We start from the raw sequence: 22,723 nt of genomic DNA, 5'->3' as shown, positions 1-22,723 counted from the left end.
TCTACGGACTGGGAGGCTTTTCGCACTCAACCGGCCCTAGGGCACATACTCGTCAATTTAGGATTTTCTGTTTAATTTTGTCCTTGTGGCTATGCAGCTAGCAGGCAGCAGCCTGTGATCTTTGACTTCGATATTGCAAAAGTGGAAAAAGCGATGTAAATAATATCATGCCATCTCTGGAGAGCATCTATAATACCACCTCTTGAATCTGAGATGGTTGTGGTAAATGATTAGAGTGCAATCTGATTCCTCATAAGTATATTGAAACTCTTTTGAGTATTCTTTTCTCTCTTCCTTTATTTTCGTTTTCTTTCTCTAGTGTTGAAGATTTGATATTATTTAAAGGAGCTGTCAAAGACCTATATCCAGCAACCGCTCCAACACATTCACAAAGACCCCAAACACAGAAAATTATATACGGCTATTTTGAGAGAGCTGTGACGTCCAAAATACTGTAAATTATATTGTAAAAAATAATAATTAATCTCCTTCATTTCAAATACAAGATAGATCTCGCACTTATCGATTGTAACAGATGCGTTTATTATACAAAAGCACTTCAACATCATAGTGGTAAGGCAGAACATACACAAACAGAGATTATTTTCTTTCTTTCTTTCTTTTTCATCTCTCAAATGGATTCCTCTTCCACCTCCACTGCCAATTCTAGTTCTGCAGCCACTTCCCACAGCCCAGCCAACTCAACCATATCAATCTCATAATCAATGCATTTTTCACTGCAGATTAATTTTCTTCTCTTGACTATTTGTTCATTTCATTGCCATCCAGCCGCCCTAGTAATTTTCTGGCATTTGTTTAGTCTTTTGATAAACCGAAATCGTCATTTTCATGCTTTTGCTCCCTCTCCAACCTTGAATTTCCTAAGGTCGATCTCTCTTCCAACCAACTGATGATGTCTGAAAACACAATGTCCGAGTTTTCTGGTGTCTCTCCATAGAGTAGACCGTGCCACATGTTTGGATACAACTTGAACGTCTTGTCTGTGCTGGATGCCACATCATAAAGTAGTTTGCTCACTGATTTGTCTGTCACTCTATCATCATCACCATGGAGGACTATAAATGGAACCGAAACCTGAACAAGGCCCCAAAAAATTAATAACAGGTTTCAGGAATCCAAAGCATTTTGTAAGAGGATTATAATAAAAGCAAAAGAAGAAATAACCAACAAACCTCTTGAAGTCTCTGCTCAAGCTCCGTGCTGACCCTCATAAGTTCATAGGCTGTTTTCAAGCGAAGCCGCCCTTTATAGCAATATGGGTTGGCTCTGATCTGTTAATATGTTATCATTAAAACTCAGCTCTCAAGTGGATTTCTTTAAAGAATAATAGTATTTAATAGATTGCTAGACAATAATAAAAATGTTAATTTTTTATGTCACGTCATCTTAGTCGTATAAGAATTTACCAAATTGTGAATAATACTATAAGCAAAATTTTTATCTTATAATTATCCCATAATAATGACATCACAGTCTTGCATTACTGTCTTCGTAATAAATAAGAGTGCTTTGTATTTTTTTTAAGGAAAGTGAAGGAAGGAAGGGGGTGAGAAATATATATACCTGTTGTCTAACCTCAGGTACTTTAAAGGCGACGTCAACGATATCTTGGGTTGGTGTAACTCTCCACGTTGGAATTAATTTGCAAAGCTTTGTCAAAATACGTATCACCAATTCAGGTGGCCTTAGGTCATCTGCGATCTGTAAATAATAAATATAAAATTAAAAACAATTTAAATATTTATCCAATTACCTATTTAATCTCGATAGGCTTCTCATTTAAATTATTCTCCATTTATCCAAATTCAATATGTCAAATTAGATTTGGTCAACATTAAGATTATCTTGCCATGTTTAATTTTTTGTTCCAAAATCGGAGAATTTTTATTTTATTTTATTTTGATTAATTCATTATTCCTACAATGATTAAAACTCAGCAAATATATCATAAAACTAGTCATAACAATTATAATCGATAGAAATATGGACAAAGTTTTCCTCCAAACTGGGTTGAAAGAATTTCCTTCAACCTAATCTATAAAAGTGACATGTGTTCATTTTTTTTAATAACATGTGAGATGCACATGAGTTTTTAATAAAATTTATTCTAACTTTATCCCTAATATTAAAAAAAATATATGTTTATTTCACACGTGCGAGAGATACATGTTATTTTTACAAAGTTAAAAGAAATTCTTTTAACCAAGGAGAAAACGTTGTCCCAGACATATTGTCAAAAAGAGGTATAAACATAATATCTCTTTTGATTAATTTCGACGAAAAATCGTGTCTCTTGGAACGATAGAAAAGCTACGCCTTATATTATATTTACTTTGACCAAGAAAAAGGGCCCACCTCAACTCAAAGTCAACAGATTCTAGAACCCAAAGTGTCCGCATGCTAAAACTCCAAATTATATGAACAGTAGACACGTGCCACCATCAGCCGTACGTCACATAAAAGGTTAAAAAATAATTGATGATTTTTCTGTACCGTATATAATATATATTGTAAAAGAAAGAAGATAGAATCATAGAAAAGATAGAAACATTGAATAGATCCACTCCTCAGAAAAATCAAAGGAGAAGAATGATATTACTTTTCATGATATCAATTAATTTTTAAAAATTATATATTTAAAACTTGTCACCTTAATTAATGTAAATCAAATTTAATTATGTAATATATCGTGTCAATTTATATAATAAATATATACGATGGTAAAAGACAGACACATAAAAGTTCAAAACACCATAGTAAAAATAAAAGAGCATACCTTACACATGGGTGCAACCAAGACGGCACCGTCCCAGTAGTCAGGCCTCTTCCTGTGTAATAGGAGAGCGATTGCCCCACCCATGGACTCACCAAACAAATATCTCATCTTCGTTTTGTTCTCTTTCTTTTCTGAAAGTCACCCACAAAATAAATAAATAAATAATGAAAGATGAGTAAATTGCGGCCAGTCTTCTTTTACGTTCACAGAGACAGAAAATAAAAACTGACCACATATGCTTGTAAAATGATTAGAGCAGTCCGCGACGACGTCGTCAAAGTTGTTGACGAAGGCTTGCAATCCTTCTGATTTTCCATGGCCTTCGTAGTCTATTCCATAAACAGCAAAGCCCGCCTTCGCTAGCCGGGTTGCCGTACCTGATCCAATCGCAAATTAACCTTTTATATTCAGATTTTTTTTATTTTTGGGTTAATTTGTTTCAAAATTATTATGAAATAATAATAAAGAGAATGAATGAAGAACAAATACTGACTGTTCATGGTGATGCTGCACTCCATGGCATAACCATGGCATATGAAAATCAAGGCTTTCGGTTCTTGATTTGCCGGAAGCCATCTACATGTGAAGAGCTTCAATCCGCGAGAATTCACTATATGCTCCTGCAAAACAAAATAAATAAATTCAAAAAACAAAAATAAAGAACAGAACATGAAAAAGAAATAAAAAATAAACAAACCGGGCGAACCTCTTCATATCTAAGACCACCTCCTGTTTCAAGCACCGGTTCCTGCAAATGGAAAAACAAGGAAGAAAATCAACATCAAAACCGGTTTGTGTGTGCATGGGAGAAACAAACTGTACGAGAAAGAGCGACAAACCATGAAGTTGAACGATGGAAAGCAAAGAAGCTCTTGAATCGCCGAAATGAGAGAGAGAGAGAGAGAGAGAGAGCGAAAGAGAGAGAAAATAGGAAGGCGAGTTAAAGAAGAGAAAATAAGTGAATATAAACGGGGGAGGAAGGAAGCCTATTTATATAGGCTAATTAGAAGAGACCCACAAATCCACATTAATCCTTGTTGTCCGGCCAGTACCGCGTGTCCGCGTGTGTATATATCTTTAAAGCCCATTTTATCCCTCATAATGTGTTGGCAGACCTTAGGGTATACTTGACCAATTGCATTACAATATATTTTATGTAATTTTTTCAACGATTAGATTTAATTTTAATATTTTTTTTATGAAAAAGAGAGAGTAAACTGTTAATAAAAATACAAAAAAAATGTTTGTTACGGCACCTAACCAAATTCCAATCCATAGTTGTCTTGTCTATTGTTTTGAGTTGCTATCATGAGGGCAGCACTTTCAGAATTAATAATGCAAGTTGGCCTAATTGACTAACTAACTAATTTATCATATTATAATGCCTATTCTCTGTTGCCTTTGGGTCGGTCATTTTAAAGGGTTTTACGCCCTACCGACTGCGACTGATCAGTTAGGTATCTCAAACAAATTAGAATAAGGTTCCGTTTGGAATTATAATTTTAAAATAAGGGAAAAGTATATTTTATTTTTTAAAGTTTGAAGCAATTTTTAATTCGACCTTTAATGTTTTAATTTTTGCAATGAACTTTCTAAACTTTTAAATTTTTGCAATTCGACTAATTTTATCCCAAAATTCTCATATTGCTCATAATTTTTTTTTTAAAAAAAAAAAAAAATTCGGGGCGGCTCCTTTGGCCATCTGGCCATTTTTGCACCACCAATTTTTTTTTTTTATATATCTAAAATAAAATAAAAATAAAAAGTTAGGGGCAATATAGAAATTTTGAGATTAAATTTGTCGAATTGCAAAAATTTAGAAGTTTGAGGGGTACATTGCAAAAATTAAAATATTGGAGGTCGAATTAAAAATCGTCCCAAACTTTTGGGGGATAAAGTGTAATTTTCCCTTAAAATAAGGATTTTTTAAAAAAAATTATAAACCTAATTAAGTATTTGGTAAAATTGTAATTTGGTCTTTAAAATTGCAGTTTAGTTTTTAAATTGTGCGTTTTAAAAAAAAACATCTCAGTACCTGCGATTTGAAAACACTGATTTTTTGCATTTTGAAATCTTAATCCCAAACAACCAATTTTTTACAACTTGGTTTAAAATGGTACTTTTTATCTATAAAATTACAATACCAAACACATCCTTAAACAAATAAGAAGGGATAAGAAATGAGACGACTAAGAATGCATCTCCTTTATTTGGCGATGCACCCTGGTCGAATGTGGAATGGTGACAAGCCAATCTGCCGATCGACACGAGGTGTGAACCGATGCGGATTGCGGCAGCGGCCGTAAGTCAAGTCTATCTTTATTTACTCAATTTGATTTTGACATTTTGCACAAACATTTAAAAAAAAAAAAGAAGAGAGAGATTTTGATAACTTTTATAAAAAAGAATCATTTTTGCAAAAAGATATAAATTTTCCGTAGTCTGCGACAGGAGTTTCAGTCTCAAAAACTTTCATGTGTTTCAAAATATATATTTTCTTTTTTTTAAAAAAAAAAAAAAAATACTAACAAAGGAAGCCAGTGTTAACTCCTAATATACGAACTTCTTTATGAAAAAATTTCCAGTGTCCAACCAATCAAACATATTGTTTACGGAAATGAGGGGTATATAACTGATATTATACTATAAATAAGCTTTGGGTCAAACTAATAAAAGGGCTACCCTACGAAAATTTCCATTTCATAGATCAAAGGCCCAAAAAAGTTCAAGAGTGGTTCCAAGAGGTAGTTTAATTGGTTAGGACTACATTTATTGAAGAGAAAGTCACTAGTTCAAATCTTCATCTCTCCTCTTGTAGAGACATGTCAAAATAATAATAATAATAAAAGTTCAAGAGTGCACTACTTGACCAATAAGAGAAATCTTGCATAAGAAGGGTGAAATTCACGTAAAGAGGTGTAAACTTTCTCGAGTCCATATTGAAAGGATGGAAAATAGCTCACATAAAGTAAGTGATTTACAAATATAATCATAAATACTAAATCTGATGTTACTTAGTTACTTTAAGGAATTATAAAGAAGTTTCAAATTAATTAGTCATTTTAAAATCATAGCGTAGATATAACTAACTTTTTTTTTTGGTCATTACAACCTAACACTCCCTTTATTCAACTATAAAAGGTACCCTCTCTTTGTTATGTCTCATAACATTTTTTTTTTTTTTTAATTATCTAAAAGATTAAAGAATACTCTATATATTGACTTAAGTATAATAGGTTTTCCCACTAGCGGATCTGAAATCTGCTTTTGCACTTCTTACGATTTTTTTGATATAAAAGGCATGTACAATAAAAGTGGCTATTTAATTATTTTCTTTCCAAATCCTATGGTCATGTCATAGGATTTAGTCTTTTATTATTTAATTTAATAACTAAATAGCCACTTTTTTATTTAGTTATTTAGTCAAATTTAATTATTTAGTTTCATCATTTTGTTAAAATTGAGGTACATTGTCATTGTTTTGGTAATTTTATGGGTAAATTGTTGCAATTGATAGTTTGAGGGGTAGATTGTCATTGGGATATTAGTTTGAAGGGATTAAGTGAACTTTACCCAATATGTTTTGTTAATTGTTTTTATCTATAAAATAAAAAAATATTGTTTTTTGTTTTTTTTGGCCAATTGATTTTCCATTATCCACTTGACTATAGTTAGACGTCTAGTTAGGAAAATCTAATTTTTCCCTTGCATTCGCATTTTCAAGAATGTAACACTTGAAAATCAAAATTTTTAAGAATGTGACTAAACTTACGCTTCAAACTTATTATAAAATAGTTAATAATTAATAATCATCATATGATGCGTCCGAATAATCAAATTAAGTGTACAAAAGGTAAATCTAAAATGTGGGGTTTTGGATTTGTAAGTTGAGAACATATATATATAATGTAGACGGGGATTCTATGGTCCCGACGGATTACGATCCCCTAACTTCCTCATTAAATTATGAAACATGGCTTATTTTAGACGCTTAAATGAGATAGAAGATTGAGATTTATGAATTTGATAATCTCAAATTTAAAATAAATTTTAGGAGATCTCAATCCATCCTTGTGCTACTAAAGTCATATTTTTGGCTATTAATGCCCATTTTGTGGCCTAAAAGGGTGATCGTTTTAAAGAACAAGATCCCCTCCACTTCAAATGAACTGGATAATACCCAGTTAGTTATAGTTGAGGGTTTTCATTTTTTGAGGGGACAAAAATACTCTTCCACGGATTGAGATCTTCTCAAATTACTCAAAATTGGAGATTCTCATGTCACGAAATCGTAGCCCTTCATTTTAAATCCAATGATAAAATTATTTAAACTTTGGTAAAACAAAATTCAACTTAAAATCAAATTAATACATCGGTTATATAAAAATAACTGACATTTTATAGACTATTGGGTTTAAATGTGTCTAATCAATACAAAATATTAATTTCAACCAAAACTTTCTATCAGTTGACTTGGAGCCATTAATACTTTAATTTAATAATTAATATATGATGTGAGATTTAACCATATTAATTCTCACTAATTATTCTTAAAACTAATTTTCACAAGAGAGAAAAGTAAAGTTATGTGATATTGCCGTGCTATTAATTGTTTTGATATTTCCTTTTTCTCCCTTTCCCGTTTCCTTTATTTGAATAATAATAATAATAATAATAAATTAAATAAAAAAAAAAAAAAAAAAAAAAAAAAAAAAAAAAAAACCTTTTGGCCCTTTTGGGAATATCCACTTGGCGAGGACTTGGAAAGCGAGCAAGGGACATGGGCTGGACGGCAGCTTTGACCAGCCACTTTGCTTTTCAGCTAGATAAATTAGACAATTAATGTTGAATTCTACATTTTCTTGCATGAATAAGAAAATGTCATTTGTATATTTATATATGAGTAACGGTCCACATTACACAAAATTCTTACAAAACTTTTGAAAAATGGCATTCATAAATTGAAAAAAAAAAAGTTTAGAAGAATAATTGTAAAAGTGATGAAAGATCAAGAATAATAAATAAATTTTTTTAACAAATTTTGGAAGAGGGATGGCCAATCAGGGATGAGGGATCTGTGAGAAAAGAAAAAAAAAAAAAAAAGAGAGAAAATGAAGATTGAGTTTGGAAAAGAGTAATTTTCAATTGATTATATATATATATATATATATATATATATAATAGTTTATTAAATACCATTATTATTATTTTATTTTAAAGATAATCTTTTCGTAATTGATACTTTGATCAGCCACGTGGAAGATGATATACAACCGGACTAGATTATCCAGAAGATAGGCCATGTGGCCACTGAACTTTGTTATATAGCATGCTTTATTAAGCTTGTTTCCATCCATAAATTCAAATTACTTTTAAGGGCCTGCACTTAGATAACGCAATTATTTTGTCAGCATTATTTATTGTAGGAACCCCATGTCTTTGCCTTGTGTCCACATTGATACAAAAAAAAAAAAAAATAATAAAATAAAAAAGACAAGGTCTAAAGTTGCGATGTTTAAATTCTAGCATCACCATTGTAGCCTGATTTTGACCTTGAAAGAAGAATTTGTCAAGAGTCTCATTCATCGGGACCAAATCTGTTTCTATATAGACAACCAGTTGGTAGAGGTTCGAAATCACAGACAGTATTCACATTTATAAAGACCTTGAAGTTAATTAGGGGGTCTCTTCTTCTTTTGTTCTGTTTTCTTTCTTCTTTCTCTTATGGTACGGTTGGAGAATTTTCTTTAATTTAATTTAGAGAATAACTTTGTTCGGTCTAAGTCAGTAGATGAACTAAGATATAAAATATTAAAATAGTGATCACACACCAATCGTTCGATTGAGAGATCTGCAAGGAAGATATAAAAATGTTAGAGCGGTTCATCGAATATAGCTGTGGAACCACTTCCAATGCCTAAATTAGTGGGTGAATGAAAAAATACCAAAGAAGATAAATTGACAAAGTATAAGTAAAGAGAACAAAAAATGAGCATACATGAGGAAGCTACCTCCTTTCCATTTATAAGTTTGCCACTCTTGCTTCTCCCAAGCATGGTAGATGAATATCTTGAGCGCCAATTTGGCCACTTTCAAATGCAAGAAACAAGCATAAAAACCGTTGTAATTAATGTGCACAACAATTATGAATAATATGGAATCGAAAAGAGAGAGATTAAGAGAGTCGAGATACATATTTACGTGGCTTGGCAAGGTGCCTACGTCCATAGAAGAGTGCCGCTAAATTTTTACTATTAATGATTCAGGGTTACTATATATATATATATATATGAAAACCTTAATTGTACAGACGTATTGTCAACCCCAAAATACCATGTTCTGTACTGTACCCCACAACCTAATTGTACTCCCATAACTTTATTACACCCATAGGCTAGTAGTCGGAGCGAAGTGAACATCCAACCAAATCCATTTAAACTAATTAATGGTTGTCCGAACAAATTAAAACCAAACAACCACCAATCAATTGAAATGCTGACCAAAAAGCTAAACTCTCTGGATGTTACTAAAGGAGAAGTTATGGCAGTTTTAACAGGAATGGACCTTGCCCTATCTAATGGCTGCTCTAAATTAATGATAGAAGGTGACTCTTTGGTTACAATTATGGCCATCAATTAGCGATATCTTCTCTTAGATTGTTCCTTTGCTCCTATCATTTCTGACATACAACTAAAACTCCAAGATTTTCAAGATTAGAATGCTGCAAAAGTTTCAAGAAGTGCAAACTTTCGTGCGTACCATCTCGCCAAGTGGGTAGCTACCAACCTTGTGTTTTGGAAACATTCCCAATACTACCCCCATTTTCTCTTCTATTAGGATCAATAGTGGGAAGAATCCCCCTATATAACCACTCCCTTTGTTTGTAATTGCTTAGAAAAAAAAAAGAAAAGAAATGCTCACCTACTAACTTATTATTTGGTGAATGATGTTTTGTTAAATAATATGGCGGCTCTTCATAATTCAGAGTGAACAACTGAAAGTCATTGTGCTTTAGAAGTTGGACTCATTGTCCCGTTTTTTGTTTTAGCCACTCTCCTACGGCTCCTGAGCTCAGATCCATCAAGTCATTTTTCAGTTCTGGCTTGGCTCTTGGATCGGACTGGTCTAAGCTCGATCTACCGTCATTCGTCAAACCCCTGTCGACTCCCGCTCTTCCCACTGGCTCTCTAGCTCCGTCCGTGTTCATCGCCTCCTTGCGTCGCTTTCCGGCAGCCTGGCTCTAAGGCCTATTTTCTTCCGGTGTCACTTTTTGTTTTTGTGGTTTTTTTGGCTATTGTCTATTTTTTCCTCATATTTCTTTTCCAGTTTTCCCATTTTGTTTCCTGCCTGCTTTTTCTATTTTCTTGTGGTTTTTTGTTCTTGTTTTTGTTGCTTGTAATAAGGCTATGTTCTCTCTTTTGATCTGCCCGCTTGATGATCTGTGGGGTATTCGCTTTTGGTCTAGACCATTGAGTTGTGGATGTGAACGGTTTCTTGGCTATCGGGTCGAGGAGGATGAATTTCGGCATGAGGGTTTTCTGCTCTCAGGGCTAAGGAATAAAAGTCATTTGATTGAGTCTGTCTGGAGCAGATTCGCTATTAAAACTAAAGACTAGTTATGTGTTAACGGATGTTGATGTCATTGATAGGTCTTGAATGTTAAATTTATAATGTATGTATCTTTGATGTCTATAATCTCGTACCTTCGACTGTGATTTGCTTCAGAGCTTTTGCTCACGATCTTTTCATCAATTAATGAGTATGGAATGTCTTCTCCTCAAAAAAAAAAAAGAAAAAAAAAAAAGAAGTTTGGCTCATTAAAATTTAGGTAGGTAAAATGAGTCATTTACCCCCTCTCATCTCGTTCGTCCGACCTTCTCTACAACATGTATCCCTTTGTAACATTTTCCCACATTTAATTAAAAAAAAAAAAAAAAAACGTTGTGACATAGGAACATAAGGCCATTGCTCGCCTAATCCAAGATATGTAAGTATGCTAGGAGTGGAAGTCGACAAGGTCACACAAGAAGTCCAAGGAGATAAGAGATGTAGAAGAACAAGTTTTTTTTTTTTTTTTTTTTTTTTGAAAACGTAGAAGAACAAGTGAGTAGTGTAGTGCTATTGGACAAAGAAAGCCCATGCCTTTGGCCCATTGACATCCCAAGGCCGAGGGTGGATTACGGAATAGCACTTGAGTACAATGTATCAGATTCACGGGCTTACGAAATAGCACATGAGCAGTATTCCGGAAGTAATGGTGTTAATTAATTATCAAATGGTATTGAGAAGTGATAGGAAGTTAACTAAATAAATTTTTTTAAAAAAATTAAACGTGGTAAGAGTTTTAAATAAAAAAAATGCAATTTTTTTTATTGTCTACCACTTATGGTGGTCTGCCATGTCAATTTAAAAAAAAAAAAAATTAAATTTATTTATTTGGCTGTCTATAACTTTTCAATGGTATTAGGGTGCTTGGCTCGAATTAAGGACATTCACAATCACCAAGCGCTGTCAAGATCCGTTAAGCTGTGATGATTTGAGACGAAGTCAAATATGTTAGTTAACTCAACCATAACCTAACCATAAAATAATCCCATTGAACTTATTGTCATGACTGATTTTGTTATCCACTACACGGAAAAGTCAGCACAAGAGTAGAGTGGTGTGGGACTGGCTTTGTCCCATATTGAAAACAAAAGATGGTTAGTTAAGTTTTAGAGAATAACTTATATGGGGAGGTTGCACAAAATATGAGTTTTGTGTACCTAATCAAAAGTTGATACCTAAGTCAAACTTAAGTTTTTTTAAAAAAGGCTTAACTACATTAGATTATATCACATATGAAATAAAAAATTAATTGTTTATAAAAAATAAAAACAGAATTGAAGAGGTGGTTTGCTGGCTACCCCTCCCCGACTTGGAGTGGCTGCCATGGCCTGGGGGTGGCTCCCCGGCCACACCCATGGCCTATGGGTGTGGCCGGCGAACCACCCCCAGCCGCCACCCCAGATCCGAATTTTGGGTGGTTGCCAGGCCATGGGAGTGGCCTGCCAGCCACTCCCATGAGTTGAGGGTGGTGGCCAGCCACCCCATGAAGAATAAGTATAATGAAATTGGCTGATATGTCAGCTTCTTATTGGTTGCAACAGGTGCATCCAAGTCACTCTCTAAGTTTTATGTTATAGTATAGTACTCCCTCATACTACCGTTTAATTGACAATATTTTTTCTAAATTTTCAATTATAACAATGTCTCATCAAAATTATTAAAACATTGTCAATTCCTCAAAGCTCACAAAAAAATAAAAATGCCCATATATAATTCTCAATAAAACAAAAATATCTTTATAAATTAAATATTAATAATAATAATTTTTTTTTTAAATACGAATTTTTGTAAAAACAAATTATTTTTTATAACGATTTTTTTTTTTAAAACGGAAATTTTTATTTAATTTTTTTTTTAATTTTGTTTTAGAAAATGAAAATTTTTATTTTCCTAAACGAAAATTGTTTTTTTTTTTTTTAAGATGGAAATTTTTATTTAAAAAAGTTACAAAACAAAATTTTTCAATTTTTATAACAAAAAAAAAATTGAAATTTTATAATTTTCTTCTTATAAAAAGGATTTTTTTAAAAAAAATTTAAATTTGCCACCCTTTGGAATTTTTTTTATTTTATTTTTATTTTATTTTAGTTTTAGGTTTTTTCTAGAAGTTATAGTATTTTTTTTTTTTTTTAATTTTACTAAGGGTAGTTTCGTTATTGGGGGGTACATTGATAATTTTTAGTAGTTTAGGGGGGACGTTGTCACAATTGAAAGTTTAGGGGGAGCATTGTCAATTGAATGATAGTTTGAGAGGAGTATGTGGACTTTTTCCTGAGTTTTATATCATAAAATAGGCCTCTTGGACTTCTTTTTTTAAAAATAAAAATATTAACAAAGAATCCAATAAATAAAACATTTACTAAATGTTCAAAACTAAATTTATTTTTATGTTAATCATAACATTTGTTAAAAAATAAAACAAAAAAAATACTTTCTTAAAACATTAACAAACGGAGCCTATATCTCTTTCTTGATTCAACAATTAGTATTTGACATCTTATCTAAAAAAAAGTCTTCAAAAGAAGTAATTCTCAATTTCACTTTAACTAGGATTAACAAAGCATGTGACATATATTCATAGAGCATGTAATTCTCACATGCATTTAAAAAATGCAGGTGTACAAATCACGTACTCTAAGGCATATGTCAATTTAATGAAATGCTCACCTACTAACTTATTATTTGGTGAATGAAGTTTTGTTAAATAATATGGCGGCTCTTCATAATTCAGAGTAAGCAACTAGAAATCACTATGCTTTAGAAGTTTGACTCATTGTCCTTTTTTTGTTTTAGCCACTCTCCTACGACCCTTGAACTCAGATCCATCGAGTCATTTTTCGATTCTGGCTTGGCTTTTGAATCGGACTGGTCTAAGCTCGATCTACCGTCCCCCGTCAGACCCCCGTTGACTCCCGCTCTTCCCACTGGCTCTCCGGCTCCGCCCGTGTCCATCTCCTCCTTGCGTCGCTTTCCGGCAGCCTCGCTCTGAGGTCTGTTTTCTTCCAATGTCACTTTTTGTTTTTGTGGTTTTTTGGCTCTTGTCTTTTTTTTCCTTGTATTTCTTTTCCAGTTTTCCTTGTTCGTTTCCTGCCTGTTTTTTCTATTTTCTTGTGGTTTTTTGTTCTTGTTTTTGTTGCTTGTTATAAGGCTCTGTCCTCTCTCTTGATCTGCCCGCTTGATGATCTGTGGGGTATTCGCTTTTGGTCTAGATTATTGGATTGTGGATGTGAACGGTATCTTGGCTATCGAGTTGAGGATGATGAGTTTCGGCATGAGAGTTTTCTGCTCTCAGGGCCAAGGAATAAGAATTATTGGATTGAATCTGTCTGGAGCAGATTTGTTATTAAAATTGAAGATTAGTCATGGGTTAACGGATGTTGATGTCATTGATACGTCTTGAATGTTAAATTTATAATGTATGTATCTTTGATGTTTGTAATCTCGTAGCTTCGACTGTGATTTGCTTCAGAGTTTTTTGTTCTATTTGTAAGAGCTTTTGCTCACAATCTTTTCATCAATGAATGAGTATGGAATGTCTTTTCCTTCGAAAAAAAATAAAAGAAGTTGGGCTCATTAAAATTTAGGTAGGTAAAATGAGTCATTTACCCCCTCTCGTCTCGTCCGTCCGGCCTTCTCTGCAACATGTTGTATTCTTTTGTAACATTTTCCCGCATTTAATTAAAAAAAAAAACTTTGTGACATAGGACCACAAGGCCATTGCTCGCCTAATCCAAGATATGTAAGTATGCTAGGAGTGGAAGTCGACAAGGCCACACGAGAAGTCCAAGGAGATAAGAGATGTAGAAGAACAAGTTTTTTTTTTTTTTTTTTTTTGTGAAAACGTAGAAGAACAAGTTCTAGAAGTACAAGTGAGTAGTGTAGTGCTATTGGACAAAGAAAGCCCACGCCTTTGGCCCATTGACATCCCAAGGCCGAGGGTGGCTTACGGAATAGCACGTGAGTACAATCAGATTCACGGGCCTACAACATAGCATGTGAGTAGTATACTGAAAGTAATGGTGTTAATTAATTATTAAATGGTATTGAGAAGTGGTAGGAAGTTAAACAAATGAATAAAAAAAAAAAAATTAATGTGACAAAAGTTTTTAAATTAAAAAAAATGTAATTTTCTCTTCATTCTCTGCTATTCACGGTAGTCTGCCACATCAATTTTAAAAAAAAATTAGATTTATTTATTTGGCTATCTAGAAGTTCCCAATAGTATTAGAGTGCTTGGCTCGAATTAAGGACATTCACAATCACCGAGCGCTGTCAAGATCCGTTAAGCTGTGATGATTGAGACGAAGTCAAATATGTTAGTTAACTCAACCATAACCTAACCACAAAATAATCCGATTGCACTTAATTGATTTTGTTAAGAGTCATTGTCATGACTGATTTTGTTATCCACTACACGTGAAAGTCAGCACAAGAGTAGAGTGGTGAGGGGCTGGCTTTGTGGCATATTGAAAACAAGAGATGGTTAGTTAAATTTTATGTTAAAGTATAGTACTCCCTCAAACTACCATTTAATTGATAATATATTTTTTAAAATTTTTAATTGTAACAATATCTCATCTAAATTATTAAAACATTATCAATTCCCCTCAAAGCTAACAAAAAAATAAAAATGCCCATATATATTTCTCAATAAAACAAAAATATCTTTATAAATTAAATAATAATAATAATAATAATAATAATTTTTTAAAAAAATACAAATTTTTTTAAAAACGAATATATTTTTTTAAAACGGAAATTTTTATTTAAAAAAACATTTTTTTTTTTAATTTTGTTTTAGAAAATGAAAATTTTTATTTTCTTAAACGAAAATTGTTATTTTTTTTTTTAAGATGGAAATTTTTATTTAAAAAAGTTATAAAACAAAACAAAAAAAATCAATTTTTATAACAAAAAAATTCAATTTTTATAACAACAAAAAAATCGAAATTTTATAATTTTTTTATGATAAAAAGGATTTTTTTTTTTTAAAAAAAAATTTTAGTTTTAGGCTTTTTCTAGAAGTTATAGTATTTTTTGTTTTTATTTTACTAAGGGTAGTTTCATTATTGGAGGGAACATTGATAATTTTTTGGTAGTTTAGGGGGGGGGGGTGAGGACATGGTCACAATTGAAAGTTTGGGAGAAACGTTGTTGTCAATTAGATGATAATTTGAGAGGAGTATGTGGACTTTTCCCTGAGTTTTAAATCATAAAATAGGCCTCTTGGACTTCTTTTTTGAAAAATAAAAATATTAAGAAAGAATCCAATAAATAAAACATTTACTAAACGTTCAAAACTAAATTTATTTTTATGTTAATCATAACATTTGTTAAAAAATAAAAAAAATAATAAAAAAAAACTTTCTAAAAACATTAACAAACAGAGCCTATGTCTCTTTCTTGATACAACAATTAGTACTTGACATCTTATCTAAAAATAAATAAAAGTTTTCAAAAGAAGTAATTCTCAATTTCACTTTAACTAAGATTAACAAAGCATGTGACATATATTTTTAGAATATGTAATTCTCACATGCATTTAAAAATTGCAGGTGTACGAATCACATACTCTAAGGCATATGTCAATTTAATAAGAATAATGATACTCACACTCATACTTCCCCACAGGGCCCACACTCATTTCTCTACACCTGTAAGCGGCATTTAAAATCACAATTGGTTAAAAATCCAATAAAATTTTATCTTTAGATATGAAAAAATTGATGTAAAAGAGTGGAAGCGAATGTAACATTATCCACTAAATTAAGGTACCAAAGCTTTACCTAGAAACAGGGAAATTTGACCATGCAATTGACGTATGCCCCTTAAGCTAAAAAATAAAAGTAATCATATTTTTCACATTTACTTATCACATTTATTTTATATTGACTTTGTATCTTTTAAGTAGTTTTTCTTTGTTTGTTTGTTTGTTTGTTTGTTTTTTTTTTTTTCTAAGTGGCTGTCATAAGAAGCCATTTAAAACACGCTTCAATATTGTTCCAAAAAAAAAAGGGCGTAAAAAATAAAGAGATATGCTATAGTGCAATAAAAAGATTATTTTTTGCCTATAAAAGTCCTAGGTGGCAAGAAGTCATAGGCTCATTAGTGGGTGGGACCACATCAATTATAGATAGGGCATATGACCTCTTGCCACCTAAGATTTTTATGGGTAAAAAAATAATTTTTTTATTGCACTATAGCATTTCTCAAAAATAAATCTGAGGGCTTTAGTTTGTCCGAAGCTCCGAACAAAATTTGTTTAGTAGGCTCTAGTTAGGCCCAAATTGACTTATAAGTCCTCTCCTTAAACCATTCAGCCCAAACATTTCGATTCAAAAGCTCAGCCCAATAAGCTCAACTGAAACCCAAACGAGCCAACCCAAATGTACCAGCCCGACTATATATATATATATAACACTAAACACTAAACCCTTAAAAACAAGCCCTCAACCCCATTTTTCTAGGGTTTCATTCGTAGCGAAACAAATCTGCCGCAGCGAAGCTCCGAGACGCACAACAATGGGTACAGGGCCAAACCCCAATCCTTTTCTTTGCTTCTGCCTATGCTTACAAAAAGCATGTTATTTCTGATTATCGGTTTCTATGTTTTCGAAAACCATGCTTTAGTTTTACTTCTGATTTCCGTGTTGTCGCGTATTTGTTTGTGAAAATGTGACAGCGAGAATCAAGGTCCATGAGCTGCGTCAGAAATCGAAGGCTGAGCTGCTGAACCAGCTCAAGGATTTCAAGGCAGAGCTTGCCCTCCTCCGTGTGGCCAAGGTCACCGGCGGTGCACCCAACAAGCTCTCCAAGATGTACTGTTTCTCTCTCTCTCACTCTCGCTGGTTTTATTTTCGAAAAGTAAAGTCTTTGTTTCTGATATTGCTGTTTTTTTTTTCCCTGGGTAATGCAGAAAGGTGGTGAGGCTGTCGATTGCGCAGGTGTTGACTGTGATCTCGCAGAAGCAGAAGGAGGCTCTGAGGGAAGTTTACAAGAAGAAGAAGTATCTGCCTCTTGATCTGCGTCCCAAGAAGACCAGGGCCATTCGAAGAAGGCTTACCAAGCACCAGGTATATATAAATGTCTTTGATTTGTTATAATTTCGACTTTAATTTGAATTTTTTTTTTTATGCTTTGTAACTCTAGGCTTTACTGGTTATATGGTACTTCCAGTTTTAGTTCGTGTATTTGAAGTGTTTGAGTTGTTTTTAAGTACGTTTATGTTATTTAATATTGGGTTATTGAAAATGTTGCACGCAAACCTACGAAGTTTGAAGTTTTAGTATTTTGGGCACTGGGATTATGATATATGGGACTTGGGATTACCAAACTCATCCTTACAAACATTGACTATCTCTAAAGCATGATCGGTTTGGTGGTCGCTTCCTCCTGTGCATATCATTACTAGAATTAGAGTCTTTAAGTTTCCTGTGCATTTGGTTGTTTGCTTACAAGGATACTTATGAATAATACACCATTTCAGTGCTTCTTGAATGGGCCATAGTTTCTGTTTACTTGATTCTCTCAATGAATGCAAAAAAAAATTATTATTAGATGGTGTTTGTTGATATAATAGTTGCAAGAGACCATTTTGGGAGATGATTGTAATATTCCTTGGCGTGGGCAAGACCCTGAGATTTCCAAAATTCAAAGTGGAGTTCGTGTTAGCTATGGTTGTTAGTAATATGTTATTTGTCTACCTTGATTATAAGCTGTCTGATGGTTCTGCCTTGTGTGCTTGTTATTTTTCTTGTCTAATTTGCACTCATATATTTGTGCTTTGTATGTTTAGCTTCTTGCCCTGTTGCCTGATTTAAGTTTGTTTTGTTCTGTTTGTTTAGGCCTCATTGAAGACTGAAAGGGAGAAAAAGAAAGAGATGTATTTTCCCTTGAGGAAGTATGCTATCAAGGTGTAGGGTGTAGTTCCTTTAGGTTAAGAGATCTTGGTACCTTAACTTATATATATCCATTTGGTCAGCAAATTTTGGTGGTTTTCTCTTAAATCTCCTGTTGGACTTGATCTTATGCTCTTGTTTGATTTTTCTAAACTTCGGGGTTACCTCAAACCTAAAGGTGAGATTCTAGGTTTTTAGGTTTGTGAGTTGAGGTATGAATTTCTATTCTTATATAGTTATATGTTGAATGCCTTAATAGTGTTTTTTGATGCTCTTTTTCGGTTGCTGATTATTACTGTTTCACATCATGTGTAATCCTTAATTTTTTTCGTTTGCCGGTTTGATGACTCTGTTGGCTCTCTGATGCAAAATTAAAGGGCTCATTACAGAGAACAGGCCAATCTCACTATCTTTTTTCCATCTGTATAAAAATTATTAATTAGTGGTCATTATTTTAGATGGACGTATGTTTTATTTGAGGACCAATAAAAAAACAAGACAGTTGGACATGCATATCTGCTCTGCTAGAGGGCTCAGCCTAACTCTTTGCTGGGGTGGGGGGTTTATATTTTAGGCCCGTTGCATTGGTCTGGGTTTGAAAACTAACCCTGTTAGATCTTAGAATTGTTCTTGGGCCGAGTTTCAGAAGAGCTGTCTTTAAATAAGCCCACTGTGTCCTTCTACAACTGGAGCTGGATAAGAGTGTTGAAAGTCCTTTACAGTAAAAAGAAAATGAAAAAGGGAAAAATACTCTTTACCGCTTCTAAGGTTTCACTCTAGATTTAATTTGGCCTTCATTGTTTCAAAATTGATAATGTTTTTTAACAAAATATCAAAAATTTGTAATGTGAATCCTCTATTTATAATTTTCGTTCTCTTATGGAAATTAGTGACGACCGATTGGCCCTTATCTGGATCACTTCTTCCATGGTTAAAGTGTACTCTAAACTGTTGAAAAAACATAAAAAAATTTATAAAATATCTCCCAGTCGCATGTTAAATAATATGTTTATTCTTTATTGTCTGTTCGAATTACAAAGCAACCAGACTTTCTTCCAAAAAAATTTGTGCGTGCTGCATTTTAATAATATATGGTGCATTTGTAAGTCCTAAGTCTCGTTTGGTTCGCGGAATTGAAAAATGAATAGTTACTATTTAGAATAGAATAGTTATTTTTATTCCTTTTTTGTTTTTTTTTTTGTTTTTTAAGTGAGTTATTTTTATTCCAGTTGATAACAGCACATACAAAAATTGAAATTGAATCAAAATTACAAAAAATCATATATCATATATTTTTTTCAAACTCATTTAAAAAAAAAAAAAAAAAAGCCTGAATTAAAATGGTGGTAGACCAGTGACCACCCTCAATAAGCGATCGGGGGTGGCTGCCACCCCCGACGACCAGCGCGTGGCCACCCCTGAAGCAAATCTGAGGTGGCTGTAACCATCCCAAAATGTGACGGGGGTGGTGCGAGTCATGCAACCACCCCTGACCTCTTCTTCTGTGGGTGGCTGACCACCCTAATGGATGGTTAAGACACCCACATTATTATTATTATTATTATTATTATCTTTTTTTAAGTATTTTTTAGTGGCTTAACTAATTCTATGTGTGTGGAAAAATAAATTATTTCTATAAATAGTGTGTTACCAAACAAAAGAAGAGCTAGTCCATTCTAAGGATCTATTTTTCAAACCAAACGGGACATTAGTTGTAAACACAAAAGTCCTAAATAAAAAATTTAAATACAAATATAATTTGTAATTTAACTTACAATTAACTGTTAACATGGAAAAATGAAGTGAGTTATTTGAAAACATGGAAAAATCTAAGAATTTTATTATCGAAATTCAAAACCTAAACACTAAATTGAAATCACATAAATTTAATTTTTTCCATATACGATACATTTGTGTACATTATACAACCCCCAATAGAAGTCTTATATTGTTTCATTGTTCACACTGACCAACGTTATATTACAGCAGTTTGATGTCATCATATGATGATCTGGATTGCGTGATTATGTGAAGTATGATTTGTTTTGCTGCAAGTTGCGAAGAAGTCGTCACACACAGTTAAATTATATCTTCAGAAAGCGACTCCAATTTACTGAGACTGAGGTGGTCCTCGAGGAGGTTTCCTATTCCTCCCTATCATATCATGGTCGACCATTGTTGCTTGGGAAGTCTTCAATGGCTGCCTCTGGTTTTCTAAACAAGGATAGGATGCCAAGTTCGTATTCTCACCCACCCATTTAATCTCCATTAAAGTCTCATTCAACACTGTTAATTTCCATTCTGTTATTTCTACGTCGGCTTCTAGACTAATCACAATTCATTGTACTCAAAGTAAAATAAGGGGACCCAAAAAGGGAAAATCGAGTGAGATAATGAGAAATCAATCGCTATTACTTCTAGAAGTAATGTTATTCACACCCATTTTACACCCGTCGTGTATTAATTAGCTTTTTAAGTTGGTCACTTAAAAAAAAAAAAATTCACTTAAAATACATCATATCTGTCGATGTGAAATAGGTGTAATAAGTAGATATGAAGAGTAGTATTATTCTTTTTAAAATCTCATCTTTTTATCTGCCCCAAAATAGTTTAAATTCAAAGATTTTTTATAAAAACTTTTTGTCTAAATATTTTGTAGTTATTTAGGGTAATTCTATCAATTTATGAATGGTTTTTCAATAAATTGATAAATCATGAGAGGTTATAGGTTTTATTCAAATCCTAAATGTGTTTTCAAGATTAGGATCATCAATAGAGATAAAATAATTTGTTGGCTTGGTGTTAAACACTATATTACAAGAAACACTCTTCTTGCTATGTCTCTAGATATTCTCACACTTGATTAGATATATAGAAGAATAAGAGAGAAAAAACATATTCACTTTTTGTAAGGAAAGCTTCACTTGTTTGCTTTTGAAAAAAAAGTAACTTGAATTATTGTTTTTAGTTCGCAGAATCTACTTTTTGAAGCTATTGCTATGAAAAACGTTTAAATTTTAACTGTCCTTGGTACGAATTACCTCAAAGATTAAATAAAAAAAATGTTACAATTTTGAAATGTTTCATATGACTTAAGTACGATCTTACATATACATATATAAGTTCATGGACACCATCTTCTTACAAGCCAGTTTTCAATGGTAAATTCTATCCAAAGTTTATATTATTTGGTATTAAAGCCAAACACTATTTCAAAGAGCGACCTATGGAATAAAGTGGTCCCCTGTAAAAGCTCAAGATTCAGAAGCGTTGCAAGCCGATTTTGAATAGTAAGTTTTATCCAAAACTTGTCAAAGAAAAAGTAAAAACGTTGGAATGGATGGTGATGACTTTTTATTTATTTTTATTTTTATTTTTGATTGGCCAAGACAGAAGTCGTTGTTGGGTTCGTTATTGTAACATTCGAGCGCAACAGTTGATCATCAAGTCAGTCTCCTGTTGCGTGCTTCTTGTTTTCAATCAGAAAATTCATTCTAAAATTTTCTAGGACTAGAATCCTACAAGTTTCACTACCTTAATATTTGCTTAGCTCATAACATTTTTCTCTTTATGAGGTCATGTTGGGGACGTCATGCTAATTTGTAGTCTTGTTTGTCGAAGATCTAGAAATACGAAGATACATTGCGTGCTAGCAGATGGTCTAGTCCAACAGATTCTTCTGTGATGGGGACAGGTTCATGCGCAATTAGACCTATTCCATGGGGTGAGCATATTCAGTTTCCACCGCTTCATATTAGAAGCCGCAATTTGTGTTCGCATATTAAATTCGGATTGTGGATAATTCGACTAATTTTATTAACCAGATTGTGGATAATCGAATTATATAATTGTGTTTGGTTCATATCAAATTTGTAGATTATGTCAAAAATTGTCAGTTCTTTTGTCGTGTGTTGGGTTTCAGCTATATCAAGACATAATTATAAAATTATATCGTTAACAATAACTCAATCCATTTAATTTAATGTTCCCTCGACCCTTTTCTCTAATATATAGCCAATAGGAATGCCAGTCTCTCCTCTATGACCAGTGCTATCCAATGAGAACTGAATCATTAACAAACGAAGCGATGGCAATTGGCAAACAACAGTTGAACATGAACATCCAATGGCCATCCTGGTCTTTACGCTAATTATGTTGCTTAATTAAATTTATTGCCATGGCTAGAAAAGCATAGTGGGTGGGTCGATATCAATTCTGAATATATATAGTAAAGATTTGAATGTATCCACGATTTTAAGGAAATTTTGTTATACTATTAACTATTAAGGTTTCCACATACTGAAATATTTAAAATTGATGAAGTTCAGTGAAACGGACCATTAGTTTTTTAGTATGAGTGAATACCAAAAGGTAAAATAGTAAACGTCTTTTATCTGATTTTACGATTAATTCTATGTGG

The 22,723-nt window shown here is 32.8% G+C and overlaps 2 protein-coding genes across 2 annotated transcripts; one reads left to right on the top strand and one right to left on the bottom strand.

Moving 5' to 3' along the window:
• Positions 1-438: 438 nt before the first annotated feature.
• LOC132187308 (caffeoylshikimate esterase-like) lies at positions 439-3,737 on the bottom strand. The gene is made up of 8 exons (XM_059601583.1): positions 3,637-3,737; positions 3,504-3,545; positions 3,291-3,417; positions 3,028-3,174; positions 2,798-2,928; positions 1,585-1,722; positions 1,194-1,292; positions 439-1,095 (listed from the first exon to the last, which is right to left on the bottom strand). Exons 1-8 carry the CDS (start codon positions 3,637-3,639, stop codon positions 817-819), a joined length of 966 nt encoding a protein of 321 aa, XP_059457566.1. The 5' UTR covers positions 3,640-3,737; the 3' UTR covers positions 439-816.
• Positions 3,738-16,848: 13,111 nt separating this feature from the next.
• Positions 16,849-18,572, top strand: LOC132187192 (large ribosomal subunit protein uL29). The gene is made up of 4 exons (XM_059601415.1): positions 16,849-16,931; positions 17,088-17,223; positions 17,322-17,478; positions 18,250-18,572. The coding sequence occupies exons 1-4, from the start codon at positions 16,928-16,930 to the stop codon at positions 18,322-18,324; spliced, it is 372 nt and encodes a 123-aa protein (XP_059457398.1). The 5' UTR covers positions 16,849-16,927; the 3' UTR covers positions 18,325-18,572.
• The last annotated feature ends 4,151 nt before the right edge of the window (positions 18,573-22,723 follow it).

This window comes from Corylus avellana, chromosome ca7 (assembly GCF_901000735.1).
Source record: "Corylus avellana chromosome ca7, CavTom2PMs-1.0".
In the NCBI taxonomy this organism is placed as follows: Eukaryota; Viridiplantae; Streptophyta; class Magnoliopsida; order Fagales; family Betulaceae; genus Corylus; species Corylus avellana.
This window is presented reverse-complemented; position numbering and strand designations above follow the sequence as displayed.

What these genes read in the sequence shown, in the direction of transcription:
- LOC132187308 (XM_059601583.1), bottom strand. An exon ending in GTGGTCTTAGATATGAAGAG is followed by an intron (nt 3,418 to 3,503) that starts GTTCGCCCGGTT and finishes TTTGTTTTGCAG; the next exon opens with GAGCATATAGTGAATTCTCG. An exon ending in TACCTGAGGTTAGACAACAG is followed by an intron (nt 1,293 to 1,584) that starts GTATATATATTT and finishes ACATATTAACAG; the next exon opens with ATCAGAGCCAACCCATATTG.
- LOC132187192 (XM_059601415.1), top strand. An exon ending in CCCAACAAGCTCTCCAAGAT is followed by an intron (nt 17,224 to 17,321) that starts GTACTGTTTCTC and finishes TGGGTAATGCAG; the next exon opens with AAAGGTGGTGAGGCTGTCGA. An exon ending in GAAGGCTTACCAAGCACCAG is followed by an intron (nt 17,479 to 18,249) that starts GTATATATAAAT and finishes CTGTTTGTTTAG; the next exon opens with GCCTCATTGAAGACTGAAAG.